The following is a 24,781-nucleotide window of genomic DNA, read 5'->3' on the forward strand; positions in this document are numbered from 1 at the left end:
TTCCCCTGCCTCCAAGCCTTGCCATCCATCTTCAGTGGGAAAGGATCTGAGACCTCTCTTACAATTGGATAGGCAGAGAGTGGAGACTGATGTCCTAATCTTCCTGTCAGGGCATTTATGCGTGGTTGACATGTAGAGAGACTGAAAAGACACATGGCCATGTCACTTTAAAAAAAAATCACTTTCCATTATTTAAACACTGATGTATTTAGCTGTTGGGCTCTGCTTTTAGGTTCATGCCGCTCTACACTTTGTTGAAATTATTGTTCTAGTGTTTCCATCCTTCCCAGCTGTACCTAAAACTCTCTACTACAGGTTGGCGTCTGTTTGTAGTGGTGGGGAGGGGGTCACAGCTGGTGAGAAGCTGTGGCACTGAGGATCCGACTCGGGGAACATGGTTCAGTCCTTCGGTTCTGCAAGAGCAGTGCCTCCTACCCTGAGTTTTGGTGATAGCTCTTTGATGTGATGAAGAGGCAGGTTTTTACCCACTAACACAGGGTTCCGAATGACCTGGGGAAGGAAAAAGATGGAGCTGAATCTGAATCAGAGCCCTTTGGGAGCAGGAGTAGATCTGCAGCTTCAGAAACGCCTTTGCGTCAGAGCTCTTGGTGTGGTTATTTATCCGGGAGGTCCTCTCAGTCCACAACTTACTACCCTTGCGACGCCACACTTGGAGAATTAGAATTGCTTGGGGCAGAGATGAAGGACGGATGAGCAACTAGCCTTCTTAATATTGTTTCATCACTCCGAGGCATGTAGAGCTGTGTGAGATAATGCATAATCAGCCAGACTTTTAATACTATTTCTACCTTGCTTCCTATTTGCCTACAAGGTCCTTTGTCCTTCTGTTGGTAGAAAAGAAACACGGCATGGCTTGAAAACAAACTGAGAATCAGTTCCTGCTTCTAGTCAAGGTAGAATAACAGAAAATAGATTTATCATCCCATTTGACTCAACTGAAAAGTCGGAAAATCAGAAATAGTAGTTTTGAAGATACTGGACACTGGTCAATGAAGAATAGTGACAGACCGGGAACAAATGCAGTAAGCCTTACCGTTTCCCCAGGCTCTATCTAGAGATGATTTCTAGGTTGTCTGACAGAGCCAGGAGCCAGGCAGGACCTGCAGGGTGCAGCTGAGGGCCTGGGGAGAGCAGGGTGGCAGGAGGTGACTGGAGGTGACAGGCAGAGAAGCAGATAGGCCATTGCTGCACAAGACAGCTCTGAAGACTTTCACAGCAAGGAGCTGGTCAGCATAGGCATTTAAACAAGCTCTACAAAACTGGAGAGACAAGGTCACTGGAAGAGATTAGAAGGAACACTCCCTGGAACTCCCTCGCAGGACCAGGAAGAGAGCTCATTCCCACCAGCCAGACTAAACACCGTCCCAGGTCACAGGCACTCGGGGTACTGAGAAGAACCTTGTCTCTGTTCTTGCTCTGCTCCCAAGTCAAATAGGTCTACAACCTTCCAGGTCTCAACCCAGGTACAATTCAAAACTCCTAGGATCTAATTACAGATCACCAGGCATCCAAATAAATCATAAAACACAACCCATATAATCAGAAAAAGCACCAAATTAAAACTGACCCAGAATTGACACAGGTGTTAGAAAGAACAAAACAGGGAAAGATCTTTGTAACTACACTTGGATGTTCAAGATGCTGGAGCAAGGACTGACCGGTGCATACTGAGCCATGGAGGGGCGACGGTTATCCTGGAAAGATGAACAGAAGATCAGGCATTGCAGAGGGAAAGTCTAGTGCACTAGAAGACATAGTAGCAGATTCCCGAAAGAAACATCACCAGAAAAAACATCCCAATATAAAGCGTACCAGCATTAGAGAATCCCGGTGTAATTTTAGTGCTCAAATGTGTGTATAACTGGAGTCCTTAGAAAGGAGAGGAAGGGGCTGGTGGGGGTGCGGGTACAGAAAACTATGGGAAGGTGCTGGCATTGCGGTTCACGGGGTGAAGCTGCCTCTTGCAGGGCTGCCATCCCATATCAGAGCACTGATTCCAGTCCCAGCTGCTGCACTTCTGTTCCAGCTCTCTGCCACTGTGCCTGGGAAGGCAGCGGCAGAAGGCCCAAGTGCTTCCACCTAAATTGAATTCCCGTCTCCTGCCTTCAGCCTGGTCCAGTCTTTGCCACTGTGGCCTTCTGGGGAGTGAACCAGCAGATGGAAGATTCTCTCTCTCTCTTTCTCTCTGCTTCTCCCTCTCTCTTTGTAACTCTGCCTTTCAAATAAATAAATATTTAAAAAACAATTAACAAGTGAAAAATGTGTGAAGAAATAAAGGCCATTTTCCCCGTTTTTTTCAACTCAAATTCTATAAATCTGATTCACATCAAAGAAGTTAAACAACCATTAGTATAGGAAACCTGAAGAAAGCCACAGAAAAGCACATCATAATCAAATCTCCCAAACTGAATGAGGGGGAAAGTGAGAGACGTGTTTATACAGAGGAATAAGAGGATGACAGCAAAGGTATCAGACACCAGGCAGACAGGATGATACGGGAGTGGCATCTTCAGGGTACTCAAGAAAACCTGTGAAACGCCATACTCGTTGAAAAGTATCTTCTTAAAACAAAACTTTTCAGAAAAAAGATCGAGGAAGGAATTAATCACAAGAAATATTAAATCCTACAAGAAGCATTACATTAATTTAGCTTAATAAACTAATTATTCGATTGAATTAAAAATTACAAGAAATATTGTGATCTTACAAGAGATATTAAAGGAAATTCTTTTTAAGAATTTTCCTTGGGTGGAAATATGATCGTAAACAGAAAAATAAGGGCTGGTGCTGTGGCGCAGTGGGTTAATGCCCTGGCCTGAAGCGCCGGCATCCCATATGGGCGCCGGTTCAAGACCCGGCTGCTTCACTTCCTGTCCAGCTCTCTGCTATGGCCCGGGAAAGCAGTGGAAGATGGCCCAAGTCCTTGGACTCCTGCACCCATGTGGGAGACCCAGAAGAAGCTCCTGGCTCCTGGCTTCGGATCGGCGCAGCTCAGGCTGTTGCAGCCATTTGGGGAGTGAACCATCGGATGAAGACCTCTCTCTCTCTCTGTCTCTCCTCTCTCTCTGTAACTCTTTCAAATAAAATAAATAAATCTTAAAAAAAAAAAACAGAAAAATAAAGAGTTCTGAAAATCTATCAGGGTAAATATATTGTGAAAGATATTTTGCTCATTATTTGTATCTTTCAAAATTGACCAAATAAAATTTAATACAGTATAAAGATTACCATATAGATAAAAGACAAAAGCCAGGAGGGAAGAAATGACAATATTATATTTTAAGATTCTTATACTATTTGGGTATTGGAATAATATCACTTGAAGATTGTCCATCATAAGTTTAATATGTATATTACATATATGTATATATAATATATACACATATATTATATATATGCATCCAAGTTTGTAATATATTTATATATATATCAATATATATATATTACAAACTTGGATACAACTACTGAAACAACAGAACTATACCTTATAAAACCAACAAAGGAAATAAAGTAGAATTATTAATAATACTCAATTCAAAAAGGGTATAAAACATTGGAAATGGAACATAGAACAATTGGGACAAATAAAAAATAGCTAAGATGGTAGACTTTAACCATATTATTGATCACTTTAAATGTTAATGGTTTAAATATTCCAATTAAGACAGAGATGTCAGACTGGCTAAAAGAGCAAGTCTCAACTTTATGCTTTCCATAAAATATGGAATATAGGGGGCGGAGCCAAGATGGCGGAATAGTGAGGGCGCGCACCGATAGTCCGGGAAAATTTAGTTTAATAAAAGGGGAGTTACGGTAGCCTCAGAAAAAAGAACCAGGAAAATATTGCAGAGGAAACTCTTCTGGATTGAGTGGCCGTGAATCGGAGGACCTACTGGGAGAACAAGGTCGCCCACCGGACGGAAGCTGAGCCGCGGGACCGAGCCGCGGAAGCCGAGCCACGGGATCGAGCTGCGCAAGCCGCAGGCTCTGCGCACCATGCTCGAAGGGGAGTGCGTGCCACACAGACAACAGCGGGAAGACTTGGGATGTCCAGGGCTCCGAGTCCACACATCGGCGCTGGAAGGGGAGCGGACCTGCGTGGAGAGCGTGGGAGCCCACAGTTCGGGAAACCAGTGGCAGACTCAACACACCAGCGCTGGAACACGAGGTGAGCCGAACCTCAATAGCCCGAGACACCGGCAGGCAAGTGGAGAGAGGAGACTAGAGGGAACGACCCCCGGTGGGGGGGAAACTTCACCAGACTAACTGGAAGAGAGAGAGAGGAAAAAAAAAAAAGGGTGACTGGTATGGACACGGGTTTCTCTCTCTCCGCTCACCTCTCAAGGGCGAGCAAGACAAAGAGCAGGCGCCATCTTGGACATACGTCATAAGCAGAGCGACCTCAGGTCTGCACCGGCCCTGAGCCTAGCAGAAAAACCTGACTCTGGGCGGGGCAAATTAACAGGAGATTAGGACCTAGAAAATTTGTGGTGCTACTGAACTGAGACTGTGAAAAAAGAGACGGTGGGGGAGAGAACTCACGGAATTCACGTGAGCACTCTCCAGAGATGCTACAATTCCGTAACTTTGGCAACCCAGTGGGAGACTGAAGGAGAATTTGAGCCCACTCTGAGGGCAGAACAGATTCCCTGTGTGGTCCTTGGGAAAGAGCTTCTGATCTCTGGCTCCTGTGGGTATATCATTTGCCTGCTAACTACCTCCAACTTCGTTCAGCTGTGCAGAATAACTTCCCTTTTGAATCAAAAAAGAGAGAGAGAGAGAGAGAGAGAGAGGTTTACCACGCCTAACCTGGGAGTGTCACCTTTGGCACACCAAACAGAGCTCTCAGGCCACACCCATCTCAAGCCCTAAGGCTCCATCAAAAACAGATAGTCCACTTAATCTAGAGTCATAGTATAACAAGAAAAAGCACCACAGTGAAGAAACCAAATATCTCCAATATGCCAAATAACAAACGCAAAAACCGAGGTAATAAAAACAAGGAAGTCACCATGAAGCCCTCAAATGAAAAAGACACCCCAATTCAAGATTATGAAGATGATGAGTTAGAAGAAATGCAAGAAGCAGATCTCAAAAAATTGATAGGAACATTAAGAAGTTCTCAAAAACAAATTCTTGAACTACAGAAATCCTTAATGGACAAGATAGAAAATCTCTCTCGTGAAAATGAAATATTAAGGAGGAATCAAAATGAAACGAAACAACTAGTACAACAGGAAACTCTGATAGTGACTGAAGTGAAGAATTCAATAGATCAAATGAAAAACACAATAGAGAGCCTTACAAACAGAATGGGTGAAGCAGAAGAGAGAATATCGGACTTAGAAGACAGAGAACAGGAAAGGATACAGTCAGACCAAAGAAAAGAAGAGGAAATCAGAAATCTAAAACATATTGTCGGGAATCTTCAGGATACTATTAAAAAACCCAACATTCGGGTTCTAGGAGTTCCTGAAGGCATGGAGAGGGAGAAAGGATTGGAAGGCCTTTTTAGTGAGATATTAGCAGAAAATTTCCCAGGTTTGGAGAAGGACAGAGAAATCCTAGTACAGGAAGCTCACAGAACCCCTAATAAACACGACCAAAAGAGATCCTCACCACGACACGTTGTAATTAAACTCTCCACAGTGAAACATAAAGAAAAGATCCTAAAATGTGCAAGAGAGAAACGTCAGATTACTCTCAGAGGATCTCCAATCAGACTCACAGCTGACTTCTCATCAGAAACTCTACAAGCTAGGAGGGAATGGCGAGATATAGCCCAGGTACTAAGAGAGAAAAACTGCCAGCCCAGAATATTATATCCTGCAAAGCTATCATTTGTGAATGAAGGTGAAATAAAGACTTTTCATAGCAAACAGAAATTGAAAGAATTTGTTGCCACTCGTCCAGCCCTGCAAAAGATGCTTAAAGATGTGTTACACACAGAAACAAAGAAACACGGTCATCAATATGAAAGAAGGTAAAGGAAGGAAACCAAGGAAGGAAACCTCACAGCAAAAGATCACAGGGAATTCAAAGCATATATTAGAACTTATCTTTGGCAAATGGCAGGGCAAAGTTACCACTTATCATTAGTCACATTGAACGTGAATGGCCTGAACTGTCCAGTTAAAAGACACCGATTGGCTGATTGGGTTAAGGAACAAAACCCATCTATTTGCTGCTTACAAGAAACACATCTTTCCAACAAAGATCCATACAGACTGAAAGTGAAAGGCTGGAAAAAGATATACCATGCCAACAGAAATGAAAAAAGAGCGGGCGTAGCCATCTTAATATCAGACACCATAAACTTTACCACAAAAACTATCCCTCTTTGCAGATGACATGATTCTTTATTTAGGGGACCCAAAGAACTCTACTAAGAGACTATTGGAACTCATAGAAGATTTTGGCAAAGTAGCAGGGTATAAAATCAATGCACAAAAATCAACAGCCTTTGTATACACAGACAATGCCATGGCTGAGGAAGAACTTCTAAGATCAATCCCATTCACAATAGCTACAAAAACAATCAAATACCTTGGAATAAACTTAACCAAGGATGTTAAAGATCTCTACGATGAAAATTACAAAACCTTAAAGAAAGAAATAGAAGAGGATACCAAGAAATGGAAAAATCTTCCATGCTCATGGATTGGAAGAATCAACATCATCAAAATGTCCATTCTCCCAAAAGCAATTTATAAATTCAATGCAATACCAATCAAGATACCGAAGACCTTCTTCTCAGATCTGGAAAAAATGGTGCTGAAATTTATATGGAGGCACAAGAGACCTCGAATAGCTAAAGCAATCTTGTACAACAAAAACAAAGCCGGAGGCATCACAATACCAGATTTCAGGACATACTACAGGGCAGTTGTAATCAAAACAGCATGGTACTGGTACAGAAACAGATGGATAGACCAATGGAACAGAATTGAAACACCAGAAATCAATCCAAACATCTACAGCCAACTTATATTTGATCAAGGATCTAAAACTAATTCCTGGAGCAAGGACAGTCTATTCAATAAATGGTGCTGGGAAAATTGGATTTCCACGTGCAGAAGCATGAAGCAAGACCCCTACCTTACACCTTACACAAAAATCCACTCAACATGGATTAAAGACCTAAATCTACGACCTGACACCATCAAGTTACTAGAGAACATTGGAGAAACCCTTCAAGATATTGGCACAGGCAAAGAGTTTCTGGAAAAGACCCGGGAGGCACAGGCAGTCAAAGCCAAAATTAACTATTGGGATTGCATCAAATTGAGAAGTTTATGTACTGCAAAAGAAACAGGAGAGTGAAGAGACAACCGACAGAATGGGAAAAAATATTTGCAAACTATGCAACAGATAAAGGGTTAATAACCAGAATCTACAAAGAGATCAAGAAACTCCACAAAAACAAAACCAACAACCCACTTAAGAGATGGGCCAAGGACCTCAATAGATATTTTTCAAAAGAGGAAATCCAAATGGCCAACAGGCACATGAAAAAATGTTCAAGGTCATTAGCAATCAGGGAAATGCAAATCAAAACCACAATGAGGTTTCACCTCACCCCGGTTAGAATGGCTCACATTCAGAAATCTACCAACAACAGATGCTGGCGAGGATGTGGGGAAAAAGGGACACTAACCCACTGTTGGTGGGAATGCAAACTGGTCAAGCCACTATGGAAGTCAGTCTGGAGATTCCTCAGAAACCTGAAGATAACCCTACCGTTCGACCCAGCCATCCCACTCCTTGGAATTTACCCAAAGGAATTTAAATTGGCAAACAAAAAAGCGGTCTGCAGCCTAATGTTTATTGCAGCTCAATTCACAATAGCTAAGACCTGGAACCGACCTAAATGCCCATCAACGGTAGACTGGATAAAGAAATTATGGGATATGTACTCTTTAGAATACTATACCGCAGTAAGAAACAACAAAATCCAGTCATTTGCAACAAAATGGAGGAATCTGGAACACATCATGCTGAGTGAAATAAGCCAGTCCCAAAGGGACAAATACCATATGTTCTCCCTGATCGGTGACAACTGACTGAACACCAAAAAGGAAACCTCCTGAAGTGAAATGGACACTATGGGAAACGGTGACTTGATCAGCATAGCCCTGACTGTTAATGAACAACTTAATACATTATCCTCTTAGTAGTTTTTTTGTCTGTTCTACTTAATATGACTGGTTTAATTCTGTAATTAATACACAGTTATTCTTAAGTGTTAAAAATTAACTGAAATGTGATCCCTGTTAAACATAAGAGTGGGAATAAGAGGGGGAAGAGATGTATAATTTGGGATATGCTCAAGCTGACTTGCCCCAAATGGTAGAGTTAGAAACATAGCAGGGGATTCCAATTCAATCCCATCAAGGTGGCATGTACCAATGCCATCTCACTATTCCAAGTGATCAATTTCAGTTCACAATTGATGATAATGAAAGGACTAAGAGTCAAAGGGAGCACATAACCAAGTCTAGTACCTGCTAACACTAACCGATGGAATAAATAAAGGGGAGAGTGATCCAACATGGGAAGTGAGATACTCAGCAGACTCATAGAATGGCAGATGTCCTAAATAGCACTCTGGCCTCAGAATCAGCCCTAAAGGCATTCGGATCTGGCTGAAAAGCCCATGAGAGTATTTCAGGCATGGAAAGCCAAGACACTCTGGCAAAAAGATCTCTGCAAGTGAGATCCCAGTGGAAAGAACAGGTCTTCAAAGAAGGAGGTACCTTTCTCTGAAGGGAGGAGAGAACCTCCACTTTGACTATGACCTTGTCTTAACAAGATAAGAATCGGAGAACTCAGAGGGCTTCCATAGCCTTGGAAACTCATGACTGGAGCATAGGGAGACTACTGATGCCATAGACAGGAGTGTCAATTGGTAAAGTCAACAACAGGAGTCACTGTGCACTTACTCCTCATGTAGGATCTCTGTCCTTAATGTGCTGTGTATTGAGATTTAATGCTATAACGAGTACTCAAACAATATATTTCACTTTGTGTTTCTATGGGGGTGCAAACTGTTGAAATCTTTACTTAATGTATACTAAACTGATCCTCTGTAAAAAAAAAAAAAAAGAAATTATCAACTCCCAACTTGACGCTCACTGGGATTAAACATGACAATAGGTCTGATCTGATTTCATCATCATTTAAAAAAAATCATCTATTATTTTTCACTTTATGTTCCTGTGTGGGAGCAAACTGTTGAAATCCTTACTTAATGTATACTAAGCTGATCTTCTGTATATTAAGATAATCGAAAATGAATCTTGATGTGAATGGAAGGGGAGAGGGAGTGGGAAAGGGGAGGGTAGTGGGTGGGAGGGACAGTATGTGGGGGAAGCCATTGTAATCCATAAATCGTACTTTGGAAATTTATATTCATTAAATAAAAGTTAAAAAAATATGGAATATAGACACAAACAGTTTGTTTATTTATTTTTTTGACAGGCAGAGTTAGACAGTGAGAGAGAGAGACAGACAGAAAGGTCTTCCTTCCATTGGTTCACCCCCAAATGGCCACTATGGCCAGTGCACTGCGCTGATCCAAATCCAGGAGCCAGGTGCTTCTCCGGGTCTCCCAAGCAGGTGCAGGGCCCAAGCATTTGGACCATCCTCCACTGCACTCCCGGGCCACAGCAAAGTGCTGGACTGGAAGAGAAGCAACCGGGACAGAATCCGGCGAATTCTTCACTCAGAAGAATGCATGTTCTTTTGAAGTGTACCAGAACAATTACCAGGATAGTAAATGTCTTGCCTATAACACAAATATCAATAAATGTCGTTCCCCGTCTTCGTGGAGGAACGACACTAAACCCTGCGCTGTTCTTTGTCTGCTTGGCCCTCCCCGGGTTTGCTGCTGGTTCTTCCCGGGTTGGCTACTGTCCCTTCCACCTCCGTGGAAGGGCGGTTCCCCCTGGCCACTTTCCCCACTTCCGCAGGGGAGCAGCACACTGCCGGCCGGCTCTCTCGGGGCTGCACAGGTGTTCCCCTTAGATGTTCCCCTTAGATGTTCCTCTTAGATGTTCCTCTTAGATGTTCCTGGTGCATGCCGTCTCTCTCCTCCTTTATAGTCCTCCTCTACCAATCCCAACTCAGCTGCCCACACGCCGAGTATGCTGCTCTCCTCCAATCAGGAGCAAGTCCTGCTGTTTATTGGTTGAACTGGAGGCAGCTGGGTAGAAGCTGTTTACTCCTCTCCCAGTGCCATATTGTGGGAGAGCAGATGCATAGAATAAGTCTTAATTCCAGTAACTTAGTCTAGTCCGGGTTGCTCCCCACAAATAAATTCTTTTTTTTTTTTTGACAGGTAGAGTGGACAATGAGAGAGAGAGAGAGACAGAGAGAAAGGTCTTCCTTTTCTGTGGGTTCACCCCCAGTGGCTGCTGCGGCCAGCATGCTGCGGCCGGCACAACACACTGATCCGAAGCCAGAAGCCAGGTGCTTCCTCCTGGTCTCCCATGTGGGTACAGGGGCCCAAGCACTTGCACCATTCTCCACTGCCTTCCCAGGCCACAGCAGAGAGCTGGACTGGAAGAGGGGCAACCGGGACAGAATCTGGTGCCCCGACAGGGACTAGAACCCGGTGTGCCGGCGCTGCAGGCAGAGGATTAGCCTATTGAGCCGCAGTGCAGGCCAATATCAGTAAATTTAAAAGCATTCAAGTCACACCATTTATATTCTGTGATTACAATGTAATTTAAGTAGAAATTAATAGGAAGATGTGTGAAAAATCACTGGAACTGGAAAAATATATACAGTATTTGGGAACTGAAAAGTATGCTTTCCAATTACCCAAGGATCAAAAATTAAATGAGAAATTAATATGAGCTGGATAAAAATGAAAATACAGCATAGCAGAATTTGTGGGATTCCAGTAAGTTATATTTTGGGGAAAATTCATAACATTAAACAGCTATATTAGAAGAGAAAAAATATCAAATCAATGGTCTAAGAAATTAGAAGTATGAAAACAAATGAAACCTGAATTAGACAGAAGAAAGGGAATGTATGTAAGGTCGGAAATAAATAAATTAGAAAGCAAGCGAGTAGGAATCCATAAAATCTGGTTTTTTGAGAAGCTCAATGAAGCTTCTAAATTCATAGTAAGGCTGATCAAGAGGAGACACAGGAAGGAGTAAGGTGACATCAGTTCAGATCCTACAGATAACACAAAATACTAAGGGACTACTGTAAACAACTACATGTCAATAAATCTAACAATTTGGGTGAACTGAACAAATTCCTTGAAGGACACAAACTACTCAACTTCACTAAAGGAGAAACAGGTAGCAGAATGGCTTGGTATCTATCTTAAAATAGCATTTTATTCAAAAATCTTTCCCATAAAGAACCTACTGGCCTAGGCGATTTCACCAATCAATTTTCTAAAACATTTAAGGGAAAAATAACATCAGTTTTACATGAGCTAAAAAAAAAAAGAGAAGGAACTATACCCCTATTCAGTTCATGAGGTGGGCATTACTCTATGCCACAGCAGACAAAAATACCACAGGAAAAGCAAAACACAGACCAACAGGCTTTCTCAGCATAGATGTGGAAGTCGGAGACAAAATTCTAGCAAGTTCAATTCAATAATACATTCAATGGAAAACCGGTGTTATCACATGAGGCTTATTCTAAAAGTATTCAGATTTCTTTAACATCATTGAGATAAATCATACAATCATCTCAGCAAATGAATAGAAAGCATTTGACAGAATTCAGTATCCATGCAGAATATGCATTTTGCCAGAGATGAGATGTTCTGGATGCCACTTCTGTCACCCCATGGTCCCTGGTGAAATCCAATTCCTTCCACCTGGGGTCCCAGGCTCACCGGGATGTGTCCTTGAGCCTGCACTTACTACTCTTTCGTATGTCTCTGTGCACTGCTCAGCGTAGCTAAACTGTACAATTCTTTTAAACTGACCTTAGCTTTTTTGTCATCTTCACTTGGTTTATGGGGCTCCTGTGCCCTAGACTAATTGTTTTGAATCTTGGTTGTGCATTGGAATCACCACATTATTAAGGAAGAAACTATAGATACCCAAGTCTGCCATTGGACACTGAGTCTCAAGTAGTGTGAGACGGTATCAGGACATGCAAAGCTCCCCAGGTGAAGTAACTGGGTACGCAGGGTTAAAACCAGGGGTCTAAGATATTCTCACAAGCTCCACACTTGCATATCACAAACCCACTTATTCTTCAAAGCTAAGTATGATGACAACTCCTTCACAAAACTGTCCCAGATCAGACGCTGCTGGAAGCTAGGTCTCTCTCCTCTGAATATCTTGGGATGTTACACGCCTTTCTCTGCGTTCTCACGGGCAGGTCTTTCCTGACATGAATGCAAGTTCTTAAACCACATTCTTAAGCTTTTTAAAGAACCATTTGCCCCAAGTATCTCATTTTTTATAATGGTAGGTATTGAATGAATGATTAGAGAAAGTGTTGGACAGTTGGGCTAACAATCCGGCATTCTCCACAGTTAAATAGTAATGGGGCACAAGTGACAGATTTTAAAAAGCATAGCACAGGGGAAAAATTTCCTTCAGATTTGACCATCAATTCTTGCTGACAACTTTCTTTAGTGCTCTCACAAGCCATATAAGCATGCCTTTATTACTCACAGTTTGCAATTTAACCTATTATTCTTATAATAAGTAAAGGATGGCTAAGGCAATGAATAGATGATTCAGTTTTTCTTCAATCCTAATATCAACTTTATTCCTGAATTTTTTTTGCCATAGATACAAACAGCCATAAAATGGATCAGTAAGATAAGATTTTCGTTTCTCTGGGGCCAGCACTCTGGTGTAGAAGGCTAAGCTGCCACCTGCGGAGCCAGCATCCCATATGAGCACTGATTTGAGTGCCGACTGCTCCACTTCTGAACCAGCTCTCGGCTAATGCACCTGGGAGAGCATTAGAAGATGAGCAAAGTGCTTGGGAGCCCTGCATCCACGTTGCAGACCTAGAAGAAGAACTTGGTTCTTGGCTTCAGATTGGCTCAACTCCAGTTGTTGTGGCCATTAGGGGAGTGAACCAGAAGATGAAAGATCTTTCTCTGTCTCTCCCCCTCTCTCTCTGTAACTCTTTCTTTGAAATAAGTAAATAAATAAGTCTTCTCAAAAATGATTTTCATCTATCTACTTTGTCAATAACTTAACGACCTACCCTACTGAAGAAAAAATCTATTAAATTCCTCTAAATGATTCATCGGCAATAAAAAGGAGGTCCTTGAGTAACTGAGTTGATTGTATTTGTAGGGATGATACAGCACAGTTTTATCTGTCATACTTGGAGAATTAATATTCCATGTTCATTGTCCTAGAAAACTACAGCAATTGCTTTTAATCACTGAGAACATGAAACAGTTATATTTCAATGTATTGATTAGGATTTTAGATGAAATCATAGATCTATCCACAGACTAGAATTCTATTTTCTATTGATTGTTTGGTTATACCCAAACAGAAGATATTAGGAAACTCAAATAGAAGGTGTACCTGGATGTAGATTGGCCAACTTCTTCAAGAATCATAGAAAAGTGTTTGTAAATTTTCTCAGTGTGTCCTGACTGTGAAACAAGCTTCTCTGGATCACCAAACAAAGACAGGAAATAATCGTCTCCTTCCCCAATCATAGACGGCTCAGGGTTGAGGCTCAGTATCTGTTTCTTTGGACCTAAGAAGCAGCTGATTCCTTTCAAAAAATTGAGGGAAGCAAACAAGAATATAATAAATAAAAAGACATTAAAGAACCCAAAGCCTTAATCTTTGTTTCCTGCTTCTACAAAACTATGTTCTTTATATGCTTCACTCTCACTGTCAAACTCAGAACAGTTAGAAGTTGTTTAACCCAAAGTCTATAAAAAAACAGTACGTGAATATTTTTAATGACATTCTCAATTTTGAGAGATTACTTCAGCTATTTTAAACTACCAATTATATTAACAGCAGAATGAGAGATTATCTAGTTGTACTAGAAGCATCATTCATTTTTGAATAGGTAACTTGGCTTTGTTATGAATAAAAACACTTTATTCATTTACATATTTACCATACTCTCCAAATTGTTACTTATTTATTTAAACTTCAAATAAGTCCTTTCTACTAATGGTTAATGCCTTTCCAGTTTATGACTTAAACTTCCTCTATCAACTAATATAGATATTTTATTAGAAAGGTAAAAAAAAACATGCTTAATCACTTTTTCTAGGATCTGCTCAGGAAGTTGTCCTTTAAAAATTCTCTCTATAAGATTCAAATACAAAACAAATGCCATGACTGTGCACAGAATTCAGAACAATGCCAGATGAATCTAACGTATTTATAAAGAGCTACACTACAAAGATGGCTCAAGGTGAAGTGGAAACATGTCTAGGATTTAGAAAGACCAACAAAGTTGTCTTTCTAAGCCAAGTGGTTTAAAATCTTTGAGTGTGATGGTTTAGTTATCTCCAAAGACTCATGTGTTGAAGATTTTGTCACCAAGGTGGCATTAGAATGTCATGGAACCCTTAGGAGGTGGGGCTTAGTGGGAGGTCCATAGCTGATGGGGGAGTGCCCTTGAAAGGCAGTTCTCACAAGAAGGTTATTGTGAAAGTCTGACTTTGAGCCTAGTCTCTTTTTACATTCCCGGCTCAAGATGTGATCATGTGTTCTTGCCATTGTCTTCTGAGACCAACACTCGAGGCCAAACCCATGGGGTTGCTTGATCTCAGACTTGAGCCTCCAAAATTGTGAGCTAAGCAAATCTCTATTTCATTCACCACTAGCTTGTCTCTGGCATTTCATTGCAGTATGAGAAGATGGCTAATACACCACATTTAAGAAAATTGGAAATAATGAATATAGTGTACTGAGCACAGGGTTTAATATTTAGCCAGTACTCAATCAATGATAGTTATTTCAGTACAAAAGTTTTGGTTAATGTGACTTTGGGTATAAAATCCTCAAAAGATTAAGATAATCTAGAGTGTGCTTTACATTCTTATGAGAATACTTCAAAAAGCTCATGGAAAATAGGATTAAAAGATAAGTTTATTTTGATGCTGTAATTTCTGAAATCCAAATATAGTTTTTTCATAATGCAGATTTTTTTTCTGTAAATTTTGGAGACTCCTTGGCCCCATATCTTTTTAAAGAAACAAACCAAGCTGAAAGATACAAAGAACAAAATCATAGTTCTTGGGGCAAGCACTTGACTTGGTGGTTAAGTTAAAAAAATTCCTACCTCCTATGGTGGAATACCTGGGCTTCATTCTTGGCACCAGCTGCAGATTTTAGCTTTGGTGGTAGTGGCTTAAGTTGCTGAGCCTCTGCCCCCCAAGTTGGAGACATAGATTGAGTTCCTGGCTCCCAGCATCAGTGCAGACCATCCACAGGCATTGTGGGCATTTGGGGAATGAACCAGTGGATGGAAGCTGTCTCTCTTTGCCTCCCCCAACCTTCTCTCTCTTTCTGTCTGACTCTGAAATAATAAATCATTTTTTTTAACCATAGTTTTTAAAGCGTATTGCTCAAACTATTTGTTGAGAGGAAAAAAAAAACAGTAAAGTAGTTCATTCCCAGACAAGTATTTACTTAATCCTTAAACTCTTTTGTAGGAGGGGAATAGATAGCATGTTTCTTAACAGCTTGACCTGAGGAATGAACACCTTCCAAAGCAAAGCAGTTCAGTCCCCACTGCTTTTCCATCTAAAACAACCAATGGCAGTGAGGTAAGCACAAGATTCAGTGGACCCCGACATGTGTCTCCAGAAGTAGGATTTACAGTAGCTGAAGGAGAAGAATGTACCCTAGGTCAATTCTCATTTTGCAAGGTGGAGCCACTAAATTTTGTTTTCCCTCCATGATTATGAGCTTTTGAAGTTTAACCCAATTACAGAAAGTATGCCATGGTGAGATAGTGCCAATGATGGAAAATCTTCCCTCATGGATATAAAATTTATATTTACATTTTAATCATGTAGGTTTGAGTGATTGCTAAAGGGCAGGGTAAATACAGGGATGAATTTTTGGAAAGCTTCTCTTGGTTATACAATGAAACAAGGATCATGAATATAGAACCAGTAGGACAAAGGTTTATAGAACAGTGTGTCAAAGGTTTAGGAAACTACTAGAAGCAACATGAAATATGGATGAAACCCATCAACTTGTAAATGCCCACAAGATGGACATGGAAAATGGGGGTGAGAGATGGTCACCGAAGAGTTTGTGCTGCCAGTTAGGAAACTTGTTGACTGACAATCCAAATACAGACCCCGAAGCCTAGTCTTTTCTAGAAGATGGTGTTTACACATATGGTGGGATTGACAACAATTTTTTTTAATGAGCGCATACTGTGTGCTAGCCTTTGTGTTGACTGATTTGCATACACATGTTATTTAATCATTAGGCTAGCCCTGTAAAGTTGAGATTTTAATCTTCATTTTATACATGTGCAAACTGAGATCTGGAGCTGTACTCTGATGCCTCACACTGTAGAAGGCAAAATAACTGTACAGTCTGTGTTTCCAGGGGCAATGGTGTTTTACATAAACCATGAAAAAATCACTCTCAAAGTTTCCTAAACATGACAAGGGACAATCACACTATGGTGTGGGCATTGCCAAGTGCATTACTGACTGCATTTGCATACTGTACTACTGCTTTCGTTTTCTTCTCTTGTCAGTTCTCCTTACTGCTTCTGCCTTTTCTCTCTGTCATTTTTTAATCCTACTTTAAGTTTCTTCTTTCTCTTATCTGTCTAGGCCTTACTTGAGCCATAAATCCCCTAAAGACACAGAACACACAGGATGATGGTAGCATTCAGAGGACGGGTAGCTAGTACTGAACACTGACATTTTTAATTCTCTGCAATCCCAGAGCACATTAGCAGTCAATCCATGAACCGTCTTGACAGCTCAAGATACCTCAGTCTTGAGGATGAGATATCTGGGCACCTGAATGCATGTGCATAAAGATCAGTGGTGACCTCAGTCAAGTTCATCGACATAGGACATTTGAAAACTGCCATCATTCTAGAGGATAAGCAAACATCATTCTGGCTTTGAGGCACATAGAGCATCTGTTGAAATATTCATATATGTTTTAAAGATAATCTTAAAATATTGACATATATTTTGCTTACCAAAGCTGGTGTCTGCTGGGAAACAGCTCATGGTAGATTTAGAAGCCAGTGGTCCTATCGTTGATATAGTCACTCCACTGATCTGAGAACTGGGCAGATAGTGACTGAGAGGTATTTCACGGGACAAGGACAGTGACAGCGGTGGTGTTATTTCGTCTGAACATGTTGTCTTTGGGAAAAAATGTACCGAAGACTGCTGTTTTGTTGGGGGAGCTTTAAGTTTGTCGTCTCCTCTGTGTAAAAAAATTGTAACAAACACAGTGAGGAAATCAAAATGACTATTAGAAGAAGCATGGACCATCATTATTGTCCAGAATTCTGCTTTACCAAGATCTTATGTGTTTAATACAAACACAACAACATATAACATTTCTAGTTCTAGTAATTGAAATAAAATGCTTTAGCATCATTTCATTGCATGTTTTCATGTTTTCCTATCTGAAAGTAAGAAAAATTCCTACTGTAGATGTTTTTCAAAATGTTTGAAGACAGAAAGAGAAAATCTAAAAATCACTTTAACATCATAACTAGAGACTTCACCATTTCCTTCCAGGCTCTATGTATGCATTTTTAACTCAAAGCTGAGACTCTATAAACTATTTATACCTCAATTCTATTATTTATTAAATCATAATTGCCCTTTCCATTAACATTAAAAAGACTAGAATTTCTGTTTAACATACCATTGTTTGTTATACTTTTTCTTTCAATTCTCGTTCATTGTTGCTTAACTAATTTTCCTAACAATTCTATAGTGAATGATTCCTTTCACATGAACTCAGTGTGTGTATGTGTGTGTGTGTGTGTGTGTGTGTGTGTGTTACAGAGAAGAAAGACAATTTTCAAGGACTATTATCATAAATGAATTTTATAGTATAAATGAAAATTTTCCTTCTTATTAAGATAAAGGCATGTGCTACCTAGACCACAGTCATTTGAACAAGACCCTGAAACTACAGGACAATCATTTTCCAATGTAAGCGACCTTCTCTTGATCTGGCTTGTAGAAAGCATAGGATGATGCACTTAATGAACTACACTGAGAGTCTTCCCAGTGACCTTGACCCAATTCGTGTGTGTGTGTGTGTGTGTTTGTGTGTGTATGTATGTGTGTGTGTGTGTGTGTATTTTTGTTTAACAACTGAATTGGGAACATGGTCCTGGAGTCTAAAACCCTTTAGCCTCAACCCATCCCTTTCTGGGTGCCATGTTAGCTAGTGAGGAGCTACCCACACTGGATAATCCGTGGATCATCACTGTTCTGGTCTGCTTCTCAGAGCAGAGCAGAGCTCAGAGCTATCTGAGCCAGTCCCTAGCTGTGTGCTGTGTTTTTGGTTTAACATTTCCATGGGGGAGTGAGGACATGGAGCTTACTCATCTGCAGTCCCACTCTTTGTTTACCAAGAGGTATTCCCTGTCATTTTGTTCTGCAACTTGGAAGCTCCTTCATCAGAAATCTTCTATCCAGAGAGCTTTGTATTCAAAACCAACCTGCTCTAAGTGAACTTCTCAGAAGGCATAGACATGACAGGCCTGGTTTATTAAAAACATTAAATGGCATTGGCTTTGCATGTCACATGATTATGAGCCTAGTAAGCCGGAGCACTCACCATGCAGCTGTCGCCCCAAGCACTATGTTAGTCAGGAAGGCTCTAGCTCATGCTCTACACTCTCCACTATCACACTAAGGTGGTGGGAGGGAGACTACAGAGCCAGATTATCAAATTTCAAACATTTCACCTCTGTCCAACCTGAGGCATGACTCTGACACTGGCTGGAACAAGGAGGGGAAGTGCTCTCTTTTCAACATTCCTCACATCTGGGTTTCATTACACCCCGGCTATATCTTTTCAGCATGTTCACTTTATAACCTCCTGTTTTTTTTTTTTTCTCCAGTAAAACGATAGCATATTCCAAATAAATCGACTCTCACCAAAGATTCCCAGCAAGCCTTCATAAATGATGTGATTAGAGAAATCTGGCCCAGCGACACAGGGTGTTCTTGTTTTCCTGGCTGAATCAGACTTTTCTAATGGCTGTGCACGTCTGCTGGGCTGAAATACCGCACGGGCAGACGGGAGATGCAGCCATCACCCGGATCCTCACCTCACCTGCCTATTGTCGGAGGGTGAGAGGCTGTGCTCAATGCTTAGTTAGCTCTCCCTTCAGCATTAGGGATTTTCTCGTGATTTTTGTGTCTTCTATAATAGATGAGCACTAAACCAGGGACAATTACAAATGCTCAATGCCAGCATTCTCGTGTTACTTTGGAAGCCACTGCATTGGTAACACTGACAACGATCATTTCTCAGAAGATCTCTAAAAACAAATAGAAGAAAATGGACTAGAATTGAACAGCAAACACAGGAAAGCTAGGTCCAAAGTAGCAATAGCATTACATGGTGTACACAGAACACTAAAGTTCATTTTTTTGGGAAAACCAATGTTATTGCTTTAGTTGATACAATGATTTTCATTAGTAGTCAAAGTAGGCAGTTGCAACTTTTACCTAACATTCTCACAGACATTTCCAAAACCAAAAATGTTAGTAATTGTTTGTTTTGGTGCACAGGTTGATAAAGTTGCTCTCAAGAAGTTTTCTGTTCCACAGGAGCATAGACAAGGGCTAAAAGCAGTAAGCAAATCATCAGATGTCAGTTTCATCTTTACACATTGGCAGTTTTTTTTTTTTTTGTATTCTATATTGTCCATACTCCTATGGAACAAGGGTGTTTTTATTTTTTACTTGTTGATCATTATAGTCAGTGGTGCATTCAGCCTGGGATTATAAATGGAAGCTATGTTATTATAAAAATTAAAGGAAAAAGATAAGAAAGGATGGAAGGAGGGGAGATGGATGGACACAGAGTAGCACACTTTCTTATGTTCTTAGAAATTGTCCATGAAATACATGAAATCTGTCCTCTTTAAATTAATAAAACATTTTAAAAAACAATATCAAAAAAGTTTTCTAACAACTGCCTTAGCACGTGAATGGGAACTTTGGAATCTCAACCAGGTCTCATCTGTCAGGGAGAATTTTCATATTGCTCAAGGACTGGAAACGTATCCAACAATAGGTGGGGGAAATAGTTGTATGTTCTTGTTCATGGTTTCCTAAAAATACACTTGGGTCTCTTCTATACACTTGGGGTCTCATTCTAACTGCTTCGTGAGCTGTCTCAGCACAAGATGCAGACTCCAGCTTCCTCCCTCTAAAACCAGACCCTCATCTCCTCCCCTGTGTGCCCTTCTTACTGCTCTGGTTTCTTCATTTCTTGCTTGCTGGCATCGCTCTGCGGGGCCGTCGAAGCTTCCTGAATGTTTTGTGTGTCACTCATCTTGGTGAGAAGGGAAGTCTCATTTCCTTCCTAGGAAAATAGATGACATCAAACAATGACATACAGCTGACGTTCAAGGCAGAGTTTTCTTTGACAGTGACCTCACCTGTTAATCCTACTATCTTCAAGCACCTAGCAGATTGAATGATTTCTTCCCCAAGCTGGTGACAGAACTGAAGTTCTCGTGTGAATGTGTAGGTGGTGACATAGCCAATACTGCAACTGGCTAAGGATATCAGACAAACTGTGGAGAAGGTGTGTAACATTCACCGGAAGTGGCTCAAGACACAGGACAGTAACCCAGCCAAGTGAGCTTTATGACAGCAACGTTCATAGCTGGCCCATGCTGCCTCTTAGAACACCATGAGAGAGGTCTCCATGGTTACCAAGTTCCAGTCTCTAAACAATTACTATGTTGATGCTGCACCTGCTTCGTGGTTCCCAGACGTTGAATAATGGCACTTGCTTTGGGGAGAGCTCTATCTCTCAACAGACAGACTTGACATCAAAATGTGTGCTATTTGATTTTTGGATTGGGGATGGTCAATGCCAGTTTGTGAATATTGAGGGGATGAGTCCCAGCTGTTTTTTCTCTCTCTTTCCTCTTCTTTCGTTCAACAAATGCTTTGAACACATGGCAACAGCTTGGCAGAATGAGTAGAAAATACAGGATTTTAAGGCAAAAAGAAGCTTAGTGGTAGAAATAATACAACGACAGAAAACCTAAACTCTTCTCCTAGCTATATCAGAGACATGATTTCAAAGACATCACTTAACTCAGCTTCTCCTCTGAATAAAAGATTCACACGTATTTCATGAAAATGATGGTAGGAGAATAAAATTAATATATAAAGGCACACAACTCTACATAGTAATATCATCTGTTAGTGAGGATTACTGAGGAAGGAAGTTCATTCAGCAAATGTTGAATGAACATCTACTATATACCAGGAATTGAGTAGGTACTATGAATAAACACTTCCTGCTTGAGGAACATTGTTGAAATATCCTCTAATTTAGACTCAAATATGGCTCCCCTCTTGGGATGATGAGCCGTATTTAAATACAGAGGACAATTAATAAAGTAAATGTTTTAATAACTCAGAAAAAGAAGAATTATATAACTAATAATGCAAGTACAGAAAATTTTAGATATTTTTTCCATCTCAGGCATAAAATATAGTTCTTATCAGCATGATAAGCCAATCCTGAAAAGTAGCATTGGGAGATTCATACATTAATACTTATATTTACAAAGGAATTCATCATTCCTCACCACTATCCAAATTTCTGTACCTATACAAGTACGGAAGGTTTCCTAAGTGTTAACCGTTGTTTTCTAATTGATTTACTATAGTAGAATCAAGTTATTATCATAACAATTATTTTATCAGAGAACCCATTCATATTTTCCAACATGGTTTGGAGAAATAAAATTTTTGTCAACTGAAAAAAAAAACCCTTCAAAACCTTTAAATCTGTCCTTGTTCCAATATTCATTCTCCCCACAGGATATTTTCCTTATCTCCATTTTCCAAACTGGAGGTATATATACAACAAAAACCGATTTCCTGTTTCAAAGCTGCTCAAACCAACCCAGTGTTTTTCTCACAGGGGATAAAGTGAACTGCTAGCAGTCAGGGACTTGGGTGGAGCCCTAGTTGCATTTAGTGGACAGGAGCCAGAGGTGCTAGACTTTCCATAATACAGCAGATAATCCTACTTGGCAAAGAATTTTCTCTTATACTGCATAACTTGCCAGACAGTCACACAGGTGGAAAATAGATTACCATTATCTTAGTCTACAGCCTCGCTCCATACACCATACAATACAAAACAGCAAGGTTCTCAGAAAGTAAGTATTTACTGTATAAACTGAGAGATGCTTACACATTGATTTGTTCAGACCTTTTCCAAGAATTGCTGATCAGTTTGGGAAAATCACATCAAAGGCAGTACCACTCGGTGGTACACAGGTGCTGATCTGATTTACAGGACCTAAGTAGTAACAGTGACAACAGCAACAAAATCAATCTGAATCTGATGAATCCCCTAACTTACATATAACACAGAGAACAGAGGAGCACACCAACTCGTAGATGAAGAGAGTCTGTCATTTATAGGCATAACACCCTAATCCAAGCAAGCCGTACAAAATGCAGAAGACACTGGAAATTTAAGGGTACTGAGTATTTAATGATATTAGGGGATTGTTTTAGTCATGATAGAGTACTATGTGTTTTTAAAAAGGATTCCTTATATTTTAGAGATACACACTGAGAAATTTATAGATAAAGTGGTATGATGTCTGGATTTGCTTCAAATTAACATAGGGGGGTAGGCATTTGGCATGGTAGTTAAGATGCTTGACTGAGACACTCTCACCCCACACTGAAGTGCCTAAGTTTGAGTCCCGACTCTGACTCCTGTTTCCAGCTTCCTGTCAGTGTACACACTGGTTGGAAGTGGGGACAGTGCAAATACTTGGGAGACCTGGATGGAGTCTCTGGCTCCCAGCTTTGGCCTGGACCTGCCTCAACCTTTGTGGCCATCTGAGGAGTTAATCAGCAGATAAGAGCTCTCTCTCTCTCTCTCTCTCTCTCTCTCTCTCTCTGGTTCTATACCTCTCAAGTAAAATGAGAATTGGAAAGAAAGTAGAGAGCAGATGATGAAAAGGCTGGGCCATGACTTGTCATTGTCTCCAGTGGATACTACAAGGAGATTCACTGTGCATCATGTCTAGTTCCCGTTTGCAGGCAATGTTGGAATTCTCCAGAGTGAGCAGGCTAAAAGAGGGAGGACCACTTGGGCCGTGGAGACTGTGGATGCCGACAGGTACATTACCTCGCTGTCTCCAGCTCAGGATGGCCGGCATCAAGCGGCAGCTCATGGGGAAAGCAGACACACAGCTCTGCTGGGCAACACTTCACACAGACACTCTGACCTCGGCTCCCAAGGGTGGGGATTTCCCCATGTCCCCAGCGACAATGCAGAAATTCAAGGGATGGGAGCTCCTCCAAGACTACATTGCCGGAAAATGGCAGAGCCAGGACTTGGGGCCATGCATTTGTTAGGAAGACCCCTGCACTCTACCCACTGTTTTTGTTTCAATCCCTGTCTGAGGTCTTCCTTACTCTTTCTGGGCAATCGTCTGAACGTGCATCCAGCACCGCGCCAGCTTTCTCCCATCCTCTCTCCCTGTTCCTGTCTCCCATCGCTCTGTCCTCCATCGGAGCTTCCTTGTCCTGTGTCAGTTCTCTCTGGCCCAAACCCTATGGAAAAAATATCCAGGTTCTGCACAGGGAATTGAAGCTCCACAGAGTAGATACAGGGGAAAATAGGGCCATGAAAACTGAATCAGAATCTCATGCTGTGAACTTTTTACCCTGGTTACAAAAAAAATTACAAGTGGCAAAATTCCATGTTCTGCAATCTAAAAACCAGGCAAAATTTTAAATATACACAATTTTGAAAGAGTTGAAAAACACAAAGAACTGGCCTTATACACTCTCGTTCTTGTCTCCACATATGGAGAACATTTGCACAGCAGGGGATTTTATTAAATTGCTAATATAAATAATATGTCTTGCGTGAATGAAGGCTGTATATATAAAGAGAATTTTAGTCCCCCCTCAGGCCATGAGTAATGTGCCGTTGAGGAGTACAATGTAAAACATTATGACATGTTGCATTATCTAAGACTCAAAGAGGCTGAAGTGCGATGCAGCAATATGATTTCATAGCTCCATCTACCCAAAGATAGCAGGAATTCTCACTATAAAGCATCGTGGGAGCCTAAAAACATCCTGGGTCAATTCATTTCTTTCATGCAAATCAAAATGCAAATAACGCAACCTCAACCTTAGGGACTACTATTTTCCCTTGAACACAGGGTCACGTTAAGGTCCTACTGGAGGTGTCTAAGGAGAGGAGAAAGGATCATTTGTAGGGAGGCTCAAGTCTCAGACAGTTTGTACAAATAATCTCTACGGGTGTTACCAGATGTTACAAAATTGCATTGCAAACCACCACTGGGAACTTAGATGAGCATTTGTTGCATGTCCAACACCGGTTTGAATCCTCTGACACTCATATCCTGCCCAGCAGTGGTTCATACATCTCTGTAACCACACAGTTACTGAACTCATAGCTTGTGTGTATTTTAGGTGTAGCCCTTTTTCGTGAATTTTCTCTGTTTGTGAGTTTTAGAAGAATATAATACTTACTTTCCTAAGAGAGGGAGCCTCAAA

At 40.9% G+C, this 24,781-nt stretch overlaps 1 protein-coding gene across 4 annotated transcripts in view; it reads right to left on the minus strand.

Moving 5' to 3' along the window:
• LMNTD1 (lamin tail domain containing 1) overlaps window positions 1–20,897 on the minus strand; it is a 47,950-nt gene extending 27,053 nt beyond the window's left edge. For 2 of the 4 annotated variants that reach the window (XM_051850348.2, XM_051850347.2), the window contains exons 1-4: window positions 20,638–20,897; window positions 20,449–20,561; window positions 17,191–17,423; window positions 13,563–13,758 (exon numbers count right to left, since the gene is read on the minus strand). In XM_051850348.2, the coding sequence (XP_051706308.2) occupies window positions 13,563–13,758; window positions 17,191–17,423; window positions 20,449–20,531 (512 nt within the window). In that variant the 5' untranslated portion in view covers window positions 20,532–20,561; window positions 20,638–20,897. The remainder of the gene's footprint in view (window positions 1–13,562; window positions 13,759–17,190; window positions 17,424–20,448; window positions 20,562–20,637) is intronic. The other 2 variants (XM_008259504.4, XM_051850350.2) reach the window with 2 other exon arrangements.
• Between the last annotated feature and the right edge of the window lie 3,884 nt (window positions 20,898–24,781).

Source organism: Oryctolagus cuniculus, chromosome 9 (assembly GCF_964237555.1).
Source record: "Oryctolagus cuniculus chromosome 9, mOryCun1.1, whole genome shotgun sequence".
Lineage (NCBI taxonomy): Eukaryota > Metazoa > Chordata > Mammalia > Lagomorpha > Leporidae > Oryctolagus > Oryctolagus cuniculus.